At 33.8% G+C, this 14908-nt stretch overlaps 3 protein-coding genes across 4 annotated transcripts; 1 reads left to right on the plus strand and 2 right to left on the minus strand.

Annotated features, from left to right (window-relative positions):
• Positions 1–35: 35 nt before the first annotated feature.
• On the minus strand, positions 36–668 carry LOC106110843 (COX assembly mitochondrial protein homolog). The gene is made up of 2 exons (XM_013292782.1): positions 492–668; positions 36–409 (listed from the first exon to the last, which is right to left on the minus strand). Exons 1-2 carry the CDS (start codon positions 547–549, stop codon positions 111–113), a joined length of 357 nt encoding a protein of 118 aa, XP_013148236.1. The 5' UTR covers positions 550–668; the 3' UTR covers positions 36–110.
• Positions 669–1124: 456 nt separating this feature from the next.
• Positions 1125–2803, plus strand: LOC106110842 (26S proteasome non-ATPase regulatory subunit 14). The gene is made up of 4 exons (XM_013292780.1): positions 1125–1242; positions 1343–1536; positions 1813–1969; positions 2125–2803. Exons 2-4 carry the CDS (start codon positions 1359–1361, stop codon positions 2723–2725), a joined length of 936 nt encoding a protein of 311 aa, XP_013148234.1. The 5' UTR covers positions 1125–1242; positions 1343–1358; the 3' UTR covers positions 2726–2803.
• A 61-nt stretch (positions 2804–2864) lies between these two features.
• Positions 2865–12084, minus strand: LOC106110838. 2 transcript variants are annotated; one of them, XM_013292773.1, is made up of 20 exons: positions 11800–12084; positions 11195–11301; positions 10855–11094; positions 10406–10568; positions 10017–10155; positions 9325–9537; positions 8901–8930; positions 8429–8600; positions 8009–8183; positions 7656–7841; positions 6644–6803; positions 6359–6479; positions 6152–6283; positions 5132–5286; positions 4797–4891; positions 4524–4658; positions 3842–3991; positions 3605–3675; positions 3442–3525; positions 2865–3112 (listed from the first exon to the last, which is right to left on the minus strand). In XM_013292773.1, exons 1-20 carry the CDS (start codon positions 12014–12016, stop codon positions 2927–2929), a joined length of 2931 nt encoding a protein of 976 aa, XP_013148227.1. In that variant the 5' UTR covers positions 12017–12084; the 3' UTR covers positions 2865–2926. The 2 variants fall into 2 exon arrangements, with proteins under 2 accessions (XP_013148227.1, XP_013148228.1); XM_013292774.1 differs by lacking the exon at positions 3842–3991.
• Positions 12085–14908: the final 2824 nt, after the last annotated feature.

Raw genomic sequence — 14908 nt, forward strand, 5'->3', positions numbered from 1 at the left:
GCTTGTTTCATTTTAATTTCATTTAAACATTAATAGGTTTTTCAATTAAATTTAATATATTCTACTGTACAATGCTAAATTTGATTTTTACAAATACTTGAGAGTTTCATCTATATTCTTTTCATTGCTTTCTTAACTCCTGTTCTTCTGTATTCGCTTCTTTGATTTAAGTATTCTTCTGTACAAGCTTGTCTAAAGTCCTCATTGTTGTACCAGCTCGCTAAACAAGATTTCATAACTGAATTTTCATCTCTACACTTAATAACCATCAGTAATGATGATTCTTTACAACATTGATTAAAATCTGTTACTTCCTTAACACATTTTTCTGCTTTGGCTTTTTCCCTCATAAGTTTCGGTATTAATACTTCTGTTTCCACTTTTCTTAATGATCTGTCTTCAGGATCACCTATAAGACAACAAACCTATCACCTATAAGATAACTATTTGCCATAAATATAAAATTTAAAGATCGATGATATGTGAATTACCTAGTCCATGAGGCCCCGCAGAATATTTGTCGGGTAAAACAGACTTTGTTGATACCATAGTTTAAAATGAACTTATCGTTATAAAATGAAAAGTTTTCTTATATAAAATTAAAAATCACAAATGCTTTCATTAAATTCATTCAATGTCAGAATGTCAGTGTCAATCTGTCAATTTTCTAACCGGTCAATTGACATCAATGAAACAAGATTTCGTTTAGGAACCGTTGCTAGTTTTGGTAGAGTAGGACCATGAAAGGCATTTAAACCAATGGCTTGTAATGGGTACTTGTGTTTGATTCGTTTTTGAAAATAATACAGTTGTCACAAGTCCCTTTTAAGTCTTTAAATTGAAAACTCTGGTTGCGATTATCCATGTGGGAATGAAAATGTTTTCTGGGAGTTTCTCTTTTTAGCCTTTGTCACATGTTGTGATAATTGAGTAAAATTATGCATTAAAAGTTAAAAAGCTTAAAAAGTTTCTTAAAATGATTCTTTAGGTAACGTTTTAAATTCCTAATCAATGCTTAATTTCCGATCTCAATATTTTACTGAGGTTAAAATAGATTCAATCAAAATCTTCTTTTATTTTAATTGTAACACAACTCATGAGCTTGCATTTTCAACGTAAGCTGTCAAAATCACTTTTATATGTCATCCATTCCGCATTCTGTAAGATCTTTTGTATCTTTTTAGAAGTTCGTGAATAGTTTATTGTATTGGTGCAGTTTTGTTTCCAGTTTGGAAGGAAATTGTACGTTAACATTACTCTTGGTTTTTGAAGTAAACACGTTTAATTTTACGTAGTATCTTGATTAACTTCTTGTGATTTTTTCTGGTTACTTGGGAATTAGAAGTTTTGAAGAAACAATGGATCGCCTTCTTCGTCTTGGTGGAGGCATGACGGGGCTATCTCAAGCGCCGCCTCCTACCGATGCGCCTGCAGTTGATACTGCAGAACAAGTTTATATTTCTTCACTGGCCCTCTTGAAAATGTTAAAACATGGCCGGGCTGGAGTACCAATGGAAGTGATGGGTCTTATGTTAGGTACAGTTAATTTATACTTCTAGTTAATTAATTGATGTATTTTGTATTGTTTGCAAGACAAAAGTGTAGTGACAACATTTATATATAGGTGTATTGTCGAAAATACCGGTCGACGTGTACTAGATACGCTAAATCAAATTTATCCTTGTCATGCTCATTGGTTTATGTAGTATAGTATATGTTTATTAAAATTTATAATCAAAACAAAGTGTAGGGACCAACAATATTGCAAATTCATTTACACAATTATAAAATGACAAATGCTTGTAATTCCAGGTGAATTTGTGGATGATTACACAGTGCGTGTAATTGATGTATTTGCGATGCCTCAGACAGGGACTGGTGTGTCTGTTGAGGCTGTGGATCCTGTGTTTCAAGCTAAAATGTTAGATATGTTGAAACAAACTGGCCGCCCTGAAATGGTTGTTGGATGGTGAGTATTGAATTTAGAACAATAGAATCTTTTTCTATCCTGTAATAAAAAATAATTCAGCCAAGCGTATTCATTTGAAATATTCTGAGACTGGACACTTTGTTTTAAAAATGTAGTCAATAGTTTTAAAAAAGGTGTTATAATTTATGTTCCAGGTACCATTCACATCCAGGCTTTGGTTGCTGGTTGTCAGGAGTAGATATAAACACTCAGCAGTCATTTGAAGCTCTCTCGGAGCGTGCAGTCGCAGTTGTTGTGGATCCCATACAATCTGTGAAAGGGAAAGTGGTCATAGATGCATTCCGTCTCATCAACCCCAATATGATGGTTCTCGGCCAGGAGCCTAGACAGACTACATCAAACTTGGGACATCTACAGAAGCCCTCTGTACAAGCTCTCATACATGGTCTTAACCGCCATTACTACTCTATTAGTATAAATTACAGGAAAAATGAGCTTGAACAAAAAATGTTGTTAAATCTTCACAAGAAGTCGTGGATGGATGGTCTAACACTGTTAGATTATAAAGAACATTGTTCTGTTAATGAGACAACAGTTTCAGAAATGCTTGAATTAGCCAAGAACTACAACAAGGCTCTAGAGGATGAAGAAAAGATGACACCAGAACAGCTTGCCATCAAAAATGTTGGTAAACAGGACCCTAAGAGACATTTAGAAGAGAAAGTAGATGTCCTCATGTCAAACAACATTGTGCAGAATCTAGGAGCGATGCTTGATACCATGGTGTTCAAATGATTATTGTCAGATATTTTAATTATAAAGTGTTAAGGTGATAATAAAAGTGAAAAATAAAGGAGTACAGTCTCACAGTAATTTTTTATCTCAATTGCTTCATTCGTCAAATGTACATTTTACCATCAATAATTCGTTATTTTAAAGATTATAAAATAAAACTAATACTTTTTCTTGTATAAATATTTTATTTCATTTTTATTTTCACAAGAAAAGTTGTCGAGGTGCTATTTGACTGCATATTGCTTTTAATCTGTTCTGAATTATAGGATGATTCATATTACTAAAATCTGTATCAAACATTGGCCCAAGTTCCTTCTGTGAGTTTACAATGTCTTGAATAATTCTCTTCATCTTTTTGAATGCCAAATCAGGATTGTCCATCGATACCTGTGGATTAAAAAATAATACAAGAACATAAAAGTTAACTAGTTTTCATACATGCAGGCTCACGTCTACAACTATGCTTGAAAGCAGGCACCTAATCAAAAGACGATTGGAACCTTATAATACCTTCAAAAACAACTGAGAGCTTATTGTTAATATTAATAACAAACACTTTGTACAGTAGTTAGATATAGAGACTTAATTTCGCGCGAGTGCAGAACAATTTTAGGTGTAGGGAATAGCTAGATGCATGCAGTGACACTTTGGCGCCGAAATTTCAAAACTATAAAGACTAGTTTTTTAGGTACAAAGTAAATGGGATCACAGCTTACAGTGTTCCAAAACAATCCTGGTATTTTTCTATGAATGTCTTCGTAATCGTCTCGGATGTTTGTAGTGTAAGATTCCGATGGTATCTAAAGTCAAATACGTAACTTTAAAATCTCTGAACGAATCCGTTGTAAGTAACTGTTAAATTGAAATAACGCTTTTTACCTTGTGATGTTCTATTTGTTTTATCAAATAGTCCAATTCGTCTTTATTCTCATGTCCAAGTGTTGATTCCGCTGTTAAAAATATTTTTTTAATTTAAGCATCAAAAATAATCGTTTAAAATATTCATAACAACTACATTCCGTTTTACAATAAAGTCATGTTGCATTTGATAGATTTTTCCGACTATCTTTTAAAATAATTTGAAGAAAAGAACAAAACAAAAAGAAAAATACTAACACGGTTCCAAAGCTATTTCACTGGCTTGTAGAAGTCCTGCATCGACTAAGAAAGCGAGCCATATATCAGAGTCATGTGCATCCAACTCGGGATGTAAATACGAACAGATCTTCGTACTTATTGATCGGCCAGATTTTGTATATTCTGCTGCTGTTAGGGAATATTTATTATGAAAAAAGGTCCATGGCGAGTATGTTTATATAGGGAATTGGACTTAAATGGTCAGTTTGACGCGCAAAATACGCGGCATGTAGAGTTCAGTAATGTGGTCAGCTAAATTCAGGTATCATTTGGTAATATATTGTTGTATCTATACTTCTATATTAATCTAATAAATCGTAAACATACACTACTTTGTGGCGTAAAATGTCAGCAATCACAACATTTTTTTTTGAATACTTCTTTAATTAAAATCCCTACACTCACGTCACGCTTTAGGCTCTATATTTTTACGGTATTAAACTTAGTGGGTACCTAAATACATTGGATAAAAACCTTTTTGTGGGAAAGGGACCATAAACTACAAGCTGCCAATATCAAGGAAGTAAGATTGCCATGGTTTGCCATCATGACATGTCATTATGACATTTGCAATTGATAATTTGACAAATGTAAACAATGTAATATTTATAATTTCATGCAAAGGAAGCCGCACGGGAACAGCTAGTGTTTAAATAATTACGATCAATATCGGGTTGAGGTTCGATTATCAGTCCGGACGTATCTGGCACATGTTCATCTATGTCCTCGATGTCTTGCGACGTGAATGTAACTGACTTCGATGATTTCGTGCTACCATACACAACCGCTACTCCTCCTATACAAGAACAGTTAACAATTAATTGCTAATTAGTAATTTAAGTACATATTTTTATTATCACAATAAATTATTAGTATAGCAATAAGTGTTTGAATTTATTTGTTTCTTTAATGCCCTGTAAATCTTTATTCATACCTTTCCAAGTGGATGAGGTGTACTTCGTAAAATCCACACTTTTGTTGACATTCGACTGCTTATCGCCTTTTTGGATTGTTCCTCGATGCTCAGACCTGAAATAACTTATGTCTGTTTGTAAACCCACTCCACAATTTTAAGAAAATAAAAAATAATGTGAAAAGGCGTAACGGCCGCCATGTATGGAATTTTATATACATGTTTATTTCATTTGAATTTTTAATCTAAACTTTACTGAATATTTAAATCTGGCAATCAGGTATCCGTTGAACTTTTTTTTATATATCGATCAAAACCGTATCAAGTCCAAGTAACAAATGAAAGGTCAAAGAAACCTTTTAGAATTCTTGTCCTGAAAGGACAGCTGTCCATCTGCTTCGCTGACGTATTCGCCGGTGCCTTGCGACTTGTACAAGGAGTACATGCTGGTGCCGCCTGCCCCGTTGTTTGTTTCCACTTTCTTACCATAACCTCTAAACGAAGAAGAACTCTGAAATAAAAACAATATGTTCATTGCGCGCCTAACATGTAAAATGTTATTCGTACTGCTTATGACATTTTTAACTATATTGCTTCTTGATTTTTCAACATCGATAAATGAGTTATTACATTTGACTATATATAATTTAATTTATTAGTAGTTTGTCGATAATGCTATTCGTAGTCTAACCATTAGTTCACAAAAGATAGGTTGACTTAAAGCTCTTATGGTAATATATTACCTAGAGACAGTTTTAGTAGTCACCACATGCTGTCATTTGGGAATAATATATTACTCCAACTTAAAGATGTCGTAGTCAAATACGAGCAAAGGCGGAGAATAGTTCTCACGGAACATTGAGTTATTTGGTACCTAACTCTATTGATTCTCATCGATTGAGTTTATAAACTTTTTTTATCTTACTAATATTACAAATGCAAAAGTTTAGATGGATGGATGGTTGTTTGTTAGACTTTGTAGCCTAAACGGCTGAACGGATCTCTATGAAGTTTGGCATAGACGTGGAAGACAGTATGGAACAACACATAGGCTACTCGCTTTTGTTCTTTTTTAATTCCACACGGACGGAATCGTAGGGCAAAAGCTAGTAACCTATAAATAAATCGATAATTTTGAACAGGTTGTAAAGGGCGAGAATCGAAATGACTAGATTTCACGTCATATACAATCGAATAAAACAAAACTGTTTTTAAAACAAAATTTTTGTGTATGAAATTTCGATATTGTTTTAACAGATATGCATCTGATTAAAATTTGTTATAATGTATGTCTTAGAGAATGATATATCTGACAACAGGTTTTAGAGGTTTTTTTTTGGTTGTGAAATACCAATGTCAAATTGTGTAAGACGTACTAAAGTCATTGTCCCGAATTTATTAGCAGCTTTATGTACTTTATCTTCATCATGTTTGGTTTCGCTGTCAACCTTAAGCGAACATTCCGAGGCCAATAAAAATTCACTATGATCTTTCACATCCGGCAACGCCTGTAAAATACGGACCAATAACAAACAAGAATATCTTTAATTAATTAATTAAATGTCTGTTTAAAAGTATGTTACCAAAATGATTTCATTTAGAATCCCAGTTATTATAATCCGTCCAGATAATAGTATTTGTAACGTAGATATTTCTTGCGGCAGCATCATTGATAGTTTCTTTACGTTATCCGCGTTATGCGCTCTGTTAAATAAAACTATAATATTATTTAGGCATTTTGTGTAATGTTGAAATCACATCATTGGCAATGCAAATGTTTTTTTTTTAAATTAGGCTACTTTAATATGTGACGATTACAACCATAGCAAATATGTAGAACAGTAATGGAAAACAAAACTTAGACATACTCCTTTCTCTCTTGTTGTCTTTGAAACAGTGCAGATTTATCTGAACATGACGCCAAGATTAAATATGGCCGTCGTCCTCGCTGTTTCAACATTAGGCCACTAATTAAATCCATTGTCACAAGTCGTACTTTGCCCTTATTCACATACGCTTCTTCGCGACCTGAAATGCACATGTGTTTTGAAATCTGATTTCCTTGATTTGTAAATAGCAATATTTTTTAAGCATTGATAGGTTTTCATGTCAATTTATTCACTATGATTTAAATATTCCTACTTCTACCATTGATACTATTTGGTGTGAGTAAACTAAATAACATGATTTACAATTGAAAGTATAATTTGGACAGTAATTTTGAAAATACGGTGAAAAAAGAGTGTGTTAGTAGTGTAGAACCCATTAATTGCGGTAGTATTTTCTTGTGCTATTGTTAATTAACCCACCATATTTCTCATCCCAATCGGATTAAAGGAAGACAGAATTATTATTATTATTCATATTTCCCGCAGCTTATTACATCCCGAACGTGACGGGAGTCTATTGACGTCAAATTATTCCCGCCCAAAATGCCTACTGTCGTGCGGTCCCCGCATTTGCAAATATTCCCTCTGAATGCGGATTAACTCTTTGTATTCCGTTCTTATTAACTTATTCTGTTATTTGTATTCCATTTACAAATATATGAAAATGTATTTGCGGTGTTTGCTTTTGATTACGTAAATTTTTAACATCCAACATTTCGGTGTTTAACATATTATATAAGAGTAGGGAAACATTACACCTAAAGTCTTAAAGCACGCGCACACCTTGGACTAAAATATCGCACAACTGTTAGGTCTCGCTTTGATTTCTATGAGTTTATATGGAGGTGCGCACTCTATTTGATTTTTAGTTGTGCAACTAAACAGTTGAATTAGCTGTAAAACGATCGACAATCGCACAACATTTGTGCGATAGTTTAGTCAAAGGTGTGCTCCAGCTGTAAAAGAAGATATAAAGATGTATAAATGTTACTTAGCCCATATGATTCTCCGTCTTTTTCGCTGTAAGTCAGGAACTCTCCAGCAATTATCATATCATCGAATTTTTTCCTCGTCACAGTTATATAGTGATCGGAGTAGTGGTGTGTTGCTGTTGTGTGTTGTCGTCCTAATTCTATGTTAGAACTGCATTCTTTGACGAGACGTCGAGCGAGGGTACCTGAATTAATGCAGACAGCGTTGCATTTTAATTGATCGAGATACATCAAATATTAAAAAACATTGGACCACATGAGACAAAGGTATTGTAGAGGCCGACAGATTCGTCTGTTGGCTTTAATTTTAGCCATAAGGCCAAGTGATTTTTAGTTGTGCCACGCTTCTTACTTTTACCAACAGCATCGTAGCCCACAATGACTACCAGGGGAACGTCCGTGGTATCAGCCGGAGGTGTGAAAGGCGACACGCAAGCCTTCGATAGCTGCTCTATGTACAATAGTCGGAGTAAACGACGCGAAGCGAATATTCTCACGTCAGCCATCATTTGAATTTTTGAATATTGCTAAAAACATGACAATTATAAAAAAGCGAAAAGAAACAACAATACAAGAACAACAGATGAGATGTATGGATATAAATAAAATTGGTTACATAAACAGATTACATATAGCATGGAATAGCAAATAGTTCCTGTGGGATAGAGTTGTATTTGTTTTTGTAGCAACTACTAAAACTATTGGAAATAATAGCAGACGATATCACAGGCGTCAGTTAATCGACTTATTTAAAACGGAGGAAATACAGCACCTGTTCAATAGGGTCGATGGCTTCGCCGTCAAGATTGATGAGATTTGGAAAGGAAATGTAGATGACATCCTTGTAGCCAGGAGTAGAGCATACGGGGTTGGATCGCAGGTCCAAGATGATCAGGCGGCGCATCTGACGGAGGTACACCGCCAACTCCAGAAGTACACCGAGTCTAGATTTTTTTGGTTAAGCTTGAAGCTAGGTTTCTAATTGTCAAGATCTCGGTGCGTTCCTAGAAAATCCCGGAACGCTCTCTAGGCGCACTCTAGGGTAGTCTACCAAGGGGTTCTCGAGGGTCGAGTCTCAAATAACCCTGTTTTCTCTTATATAAAACAGAAATCAGAAGGCCTTAGTTCTTTTAAAATTTACTTCCCAATACAAAATTTTTAATCAGCGTCGAAAGGTGAATTCGGGAGCAGGACAATCACCTTAATGTTCTTAAAATAACAATAAACATGGCCTTTAAATTTACCTGTTGTTCCGCGCGTACAATTCACGTAATCTGTATAATGGAAAACACACTTAGAAAATTCTAGAAGATGTTTTAATTGAATAGCATTTATAATGAAATCCAGACGGTATAAATTTATTACTAAGCAAAATTATTAAGCAAATACAGTAATACTCCGTTACTCAGTGCCATCACCTTCGAAAATTCCCCAGAAGAAAATTTATTTGATCTAATTTCAATTTAAGTAAAAGCACTCTTCGCAAATCATTTAGAGTGCCTATCGTGGGGCTTTTGGTCCGTATTTTTCACCTAAAAATCTTTTTGATTTGATAACCTCTACACATTACAACATACTACGAAAAATACATTTTTTGTAATCGTATAAAATCCATATAGGCGCTTTCTAATTTTTAAATGATAATTTATAACCTAAAAATACAATAACCTGGTACAGCCAGAAAACATCTTCATACATATCAGATTGTTTTCGCTTATATTCAAATACTTAAGATCCAGAAGGGTCCATAGGCCGGTATTTTGGCTGAACTCAAAGCTCGATATATTATTGTAGGACAGATCTAACCACAACAATCTGAGGTGGTTTAAATTTTCGAGTCTCTGTATGTGGTTAAAGGATAAGTCTAAATGACGTAAATATCTGGAACAAAACATTTACACTGAAAGTTATTTAACTAAATTAAAATTAAAAAGGTTCTACTTTTCATGTTCCAATTATTATTTATTCAAATTTAATCGATTAATATCAGGCAATCACGACGAACTATGAGACAGTTTGTCGGATCCGATGGTTAACATAGATGTATTTTTTAAAAAATAAAAAATATGAAATAAAACTGTGCAATAATTCCACAGCTATTGCACACAGCGGAACGTATGGCACTTTGTGACGTGCACGGACGATTGCGAACGCCAGAGGAAATTGGCAACGTGTTACTGCAGAAAATTTACCCATTTTATTCAGGAAATCGACATATCTTCTATATTCAAATTGTACATATTCATAGTTATGGATTCATATTTGACTTTATACAAGAGGTTTCAAGGGTTAAATCGTTCAGTAAAATAAAATCCCTACTAGCGTTAACAGTCACTTGTTTTCTGTCCTTAAAATCATACCTTAGATTTTCAAATCCACTGATACGTTTTATATTATTATGCGACAAGTCCAAGACAGTGATCGACCAAAACTCACTCAGGTCTCTTATTCTTATTATTGAATTGTATTTATAATGTACTTCAGTTAAAAACCATTGCGCTGTAATTATAATTAACATTAGATATGCTAAAGAAGTCATTAACGTGTACGATCGGTTGTATGACAAAAATATCTTGGATACTTAGAAATTCTATTGCAAGAATTCCGGTTATTACAACTTTAATAGCGACGAGAGAAAATATAAATAAGCTTTTACATTTTTTAGCTTTAAATTGTATACTCGGTCTTCAGCTTATTATAGTCTATATTCAGCGAAATGCGGGCGCAGAGCTGCTCAAAGGAAACTTACGAGTTTCGTAGTTAAGAACAGTATTCAGTCTGTTAAAAGATACGGAGAGATACTGCAGATATGGCAAGTAAGATAAAACAGACAAATCCGTTAAGAAGTTCGACGACAGATCGAGATATACCAAAAACTTGTATTGTTTAAGAATATCGATATTTGTTAGAGTCTGAAACAAAACGCACACCTTTTAATTAGTTTCTTTGTATACTCTTTGATCAAATACAAAGAGTAACGAGCTTTTTAAAGTGATTTAAAACTTTATCATAGATAGTAGCTTTATTGTTTTATTTTTATCACTCCTCGTGTTGTGTTTTATCTTTTTTTGCTTGTGTAAGGCTACTATGTTCTAGATTTACCTTAGTTTTCTACATCATAGTAACTACACCAGTTATTACTCACGCCGCATACCTAGTTGGATATATATGTTACAGTGTGTTTGCATTTATTCTTACCTTTGATGAGAGATCCAGTTTTATAAAAACAAAGTCTCCTAACAATGGGATTCGTTTCAAATAGCTGAGGCAGGCTCCAACTAGTTCGTGCGTCAGTACACCTCCCGGTACTTCCGGCACGTCCTCTGGTTTCTTCACACGCACCACGGGGGAATACATGTCGGAATATAATTCCGAAAATGGATAAAAACATCCCCAAAATTGGTCTTCATTCATCAAATTCGTTACGTGAGGAAAGTACTGAAATTACAAGACGAAATAATCATGTATTTGCTATGTTATATTTTTTATTAGCTTACGTTATTTCTTATAAAAAAAATGTTTGAGAGTTAATATGTACCTGTTCTTTGACCATTTCTTCAACTGCCTTAGTCTGTGGAGCAACTGATTCTTGTGAAGGAGTTCTATGTCCAAAAAGAAGGTCATTGCGAACTTTAATACTTTCCGCTGAAAATAAATTTTAGAATGTTGAAGGGCAACGGGTGTTGCATATTACGTTTAAAATTTGCTACACATTCGAGTCTTTATAAACGATATTGCGGTTAATATCAATTTGTTTAATTTTGTTATTAAATAATGATGCCTCACTTAAATTCTTTCAAAGTTATTCGCGAAAAATCTCATCAAAGTGAGGTGTGGAGTGCGGGGAGATACGACATAACGAACACGTCAGTTTTGGATAACGCTCTGCTTCAATGTAACTTAAAACTAACACTAGCTTACATACTTAAAGAAATATGAAGTTCCCCACCTCATCTCCAGGGAAGCAAAAGAAAAAAAAATAATAAGAAATACATTTTTTTTACATACTTGTAACAACAGTAATAATAATAGTAGTAACCTACAAATATAAGCTCTTAAGTTGGCACATCGGGTAGAATGATAATCTTGTTGCCGACGTGCCAAATCAAATTTCGGGTACTATAATTGAATTTATGAACTTACCGGATAAGCTACTATCTTGCTGCCTCAGATAGTTGATTCGACAGATATCTGAGGCCGTGCGTATGATTTCTGTTTCAGAAAAGGTCTTATTTATGTTAGCGAAATCAAATAGTGTCAATTTCTCAGCGCTTGAAAGTATTTCGGGTACCGTTGTTTCTTCACTGAAAGTTCTTGTCGATTTATATTCATCTTCCCCTTCTACAGTACTTGTTTCCATTTTAGTAACAGTTATTTCTGATTTTATTAACAGAATTCGATTTATAATCGCTAAATTATATCTGTCAACTTGACAAACTGATGTTTAAATACGACAAGCCATTGTCATAAACAATGTAGTTTTTTTATGGAATAAGTTGTAATGAGGTTTTAATACGTTCGGACTCGTTTGTACTTAATCCATTTCTAACCTGTAAAATAACAGAAAATATTTTTAATGTTGATTTCTATTAAGTTAATTTACACAACATAAATACTTCATCCCAAGCTGCATCCAAGATGAATTGGTCTTATCAAGATTAAAAGGATAACCTTATTTATTTATACCTGCAACTGTCTAGCGCCTGTTGGCTGTTAGTGCAATAAATTGTGTCGCAATATTTTAGGATAGTCTGTTGTCAGTTGCATTTGTGAAAAAAGTTTACCCGTTCAGATTTTTGGCGGCACATTTTCAATTTTATTTTCCCTATCAATGACGAAAGAACTAATTACATTTTAAACAACTATGTTAAAAGGTAAATGTTTGCTTTAGAATTCCGAAGTCGTTTTCTAACCTTATTTAATGTATAATACAAAATGTGAGGTTTGTTTATTCTGATAGATTCAATAGGCGACGTTTTATTACCTTATAATGTAAAGACGAATGTTTGCTGTCTGATCCTTTGATATTGATCTGACAGAAGGATAATCAACATTTCTATTTGATTTCTCGTATATAGTAATATGCTATACTTAAATTATGTTTACTAGCTGCTGCCCGCCACTCCAACCGCTCTAAATTAAAAAAAAAAACTCAATACCCGATGTGTTCTTCCATACTATGCTCGAATTCTATGCCAAACTGCAGCGGGATTCTTCTACCTGTGGTAAAGATACTAATACAAATAACAAACATCCATCTAATAATATTAGTGAGACTAATTAAAAAACCTAGATATCCCGAATAATTATAGTTTAAATTAAATATAGTTAAAATTTCGCGGCTAAGGTTATTGCGGGTAGCCGGGAAATTTCTATTTTCCGGCACTAGTGGGTAGTTTTGAATTCCTTTCTAGTATGGTCGGGCGAAGGCGTGTAAAGTGTTGTGCTGGTGCAGTAAAGTGTCGAGTTGAAACAGCTCAGCGAATCGGTCAGTTACAGTGTGTGAGTTCCAAAGGTCGCCAGAAGTGGTTGCTTGTCCGACATCGCGAAAGACAACGGGTGACAATAACGGTGCATACGGGTGAATCTGTGGGAAGCATCGCCGGCGCCTACCTACAGGTGGTGAGTCATGCGTCGAGTAGGTAAGTACCACTTTATTTTCCATCATTCCCTTGTTTACAACTTTATACCTTCTGTTGCATGCGTTTGTTTGAGGGTAGGTTGTGCCTCGGGACCTGAAGCCGTCGTGTTCGGCAAAACTGCTAACACTCTAGGGAAAAATCTAACAAACATTGAGCATTTTTATGTCACATTTATATCAACTGATTGTTTTTATACCTTGTATAATAGACCAGTATATTAACAGTGTCAATCCGTGGATATCCACAAAATAACCTATAAATTGTTAAAATAATTTTGTTCTCTATCTATTAAGCTCCAATTTAGCTAATTGTCTCTGGAATTATTAACATTTTCGAAGTTTAGTGAAAACGTTTTAGTCTTTCGTTTTTCTTATTTTGTATTGCGTTAAAAATGAAGTTGTGTTCAATACCGTCAATCGACGAATAGAAATGTTTGCTCGAGATTTTCAATCTATTTCGCAACGAAAAATGATATAAAATATTTCTGTATTTTATACAATAAAAGCAAGCACACATTTGACCTATTTTCAATAATAGTAACCGAAATTGATAAAACGTTAGTGGGTTTGAGTAATTTTTTTTCATGAAAAGTCTGGTATTTGGTTTAAACATAATTTTAGTTTTATGTGAATTTATAAATTCATTTAAAAATATACTTCATAATTTAAAACATTTTTGATATACTCTAATTAAACACGGTTTTGTCTTCTGTTTTTATTTTGTATTTTATTATTTCTATTTGTGATTTAACTTGTTTAGTTAATGGAGGCAGATAACTATATCACAAAGGTATCTGGGTCAGTCAGAGTAAAATCCGACCTAGTACGGGGTTCGTGTTCCAAGTTCCGCATACAAAAGATATGTGAAGGTGACAGCTTTTCACTTTAGTAGTTTTTTTGTTGTACAAAGGGAACAAGAATTGCGACCACTTTGACCCATAAACATCAGCTATATGTATAATCTAATACTTTTCTAGATCCTGTAAGAACTGAAAATTCAGGTAATTTTTTGCATGTAATGTTTTAGGTTACATTTCCAGCAAATGCATTAATTTCAATCTTCATTGGCGGTGAAACTTTTAATGTTGGATGTAGGTTTTACAATATCACCAATATATCGGATACATGTATGATTTTCCGGCCCAATTATTTTGTGAATGCTTTTTCGCTGACCATTTCGCGTCGCTCGCGTTGACAGTTGCTAACGAAGCTAACGAACAATTTGATAGCTTAAATGGCTGCGATTTTTTTAATAATCCCCAACGTCATACCGTTTTCGAAAAGTTAGTTATGTGTGTGTTGATGATGTGTAGTGGTTGTTAACGCTTTTTTTTCTGCTTTTTGTTATTGTTATCAATCGATTCAGATTAAGACCGAAGAGCAATTATAATCATGTTGTACACAAATAGTTTTATTGAAATAATTTAGATATTTTTATGTGTTAAGTATTTTAGGTTATAAAAACTTTGTATTTTTTTTGTTAGATCCCACTTTCATTTTCGTAAAAAAAAGTTAATGGATGACTCAAGTTTTTTTTTTGCATTTAGAACTCTTATTAAAATATGAGTATAGAGCATAATATTTTAGGTCGCTCTCTGCTTTTAGACTATG

The sequence above is a fragment of the Papilio polytes genome, unplaced genomic scaffold (genome assembly GCF_000836215.1).
Source record: "Papilio polytes unplaced genomic scaffold, Ppol_1.0 DF824191.1, whole genome shotgun sequence".
In the NCBI taxonomy this organism is placed as follows: Eukaryota; Metazoa; Arthropoda; class Insecta; order Lepidoptera; family Papilionidae; genus Papilio; species Papilio polytes.

Coding starts and splice junctions, on each gene's coding strand:
- LOC106110843 (XM_013292782.1), bottom strand. CDS start 549: ATGGTATCAACAAAGTCTGTTTTACCCGACAAATATTCTGCGGGGCCT. Junction 410..491: donor TGCGGGGCCTCATGGACTAG/GTAATTCACATA, acceptor GTTGTCTTATAG/GTGATCCTGAAGACAGATCA.
- LOC106110842 (XM_013292780.1), top strand. CDS start 1,359: ATGGATCGCCTTCTTCGTCTTGGTGGAGGCATGACGGGGCTATCTCAA. Junction 1,537..1,812: donor AGTGATGGGTCTTATGTTAG/GTACAGTTAATT, acceptor TTGTAATTCCAG/GTGAATTTGTGGATGATTAC. Junction 1,970..2,124: donor CCTGAAATGGTTGTTGGATG/GTGAGTATTGAA, acceptor TTTATGTTCCAG/GTACCATTCACATCCAGGCT.
- LOC106110838 (XM_013292773.1), bottom strand. CDS start 12,016: ATGGAAACAAGTACTGTAGAAGGGGAAGATGAATATAAATCGACAAGA. Junction 3,526..3,604: donor AACAAATAGAACATCACAAG/GTAAAAAGCGTT, acceptor ATTTGACTTTAG/ATACCATCGGAATCTTACAC. Junction 3,113..3,441: donor CAGGATTGTTTTGGAACACT/GTAAGCTGTGAT, acceptor TTTAATCCACAG/GTATCGATGGACAATCCTGA.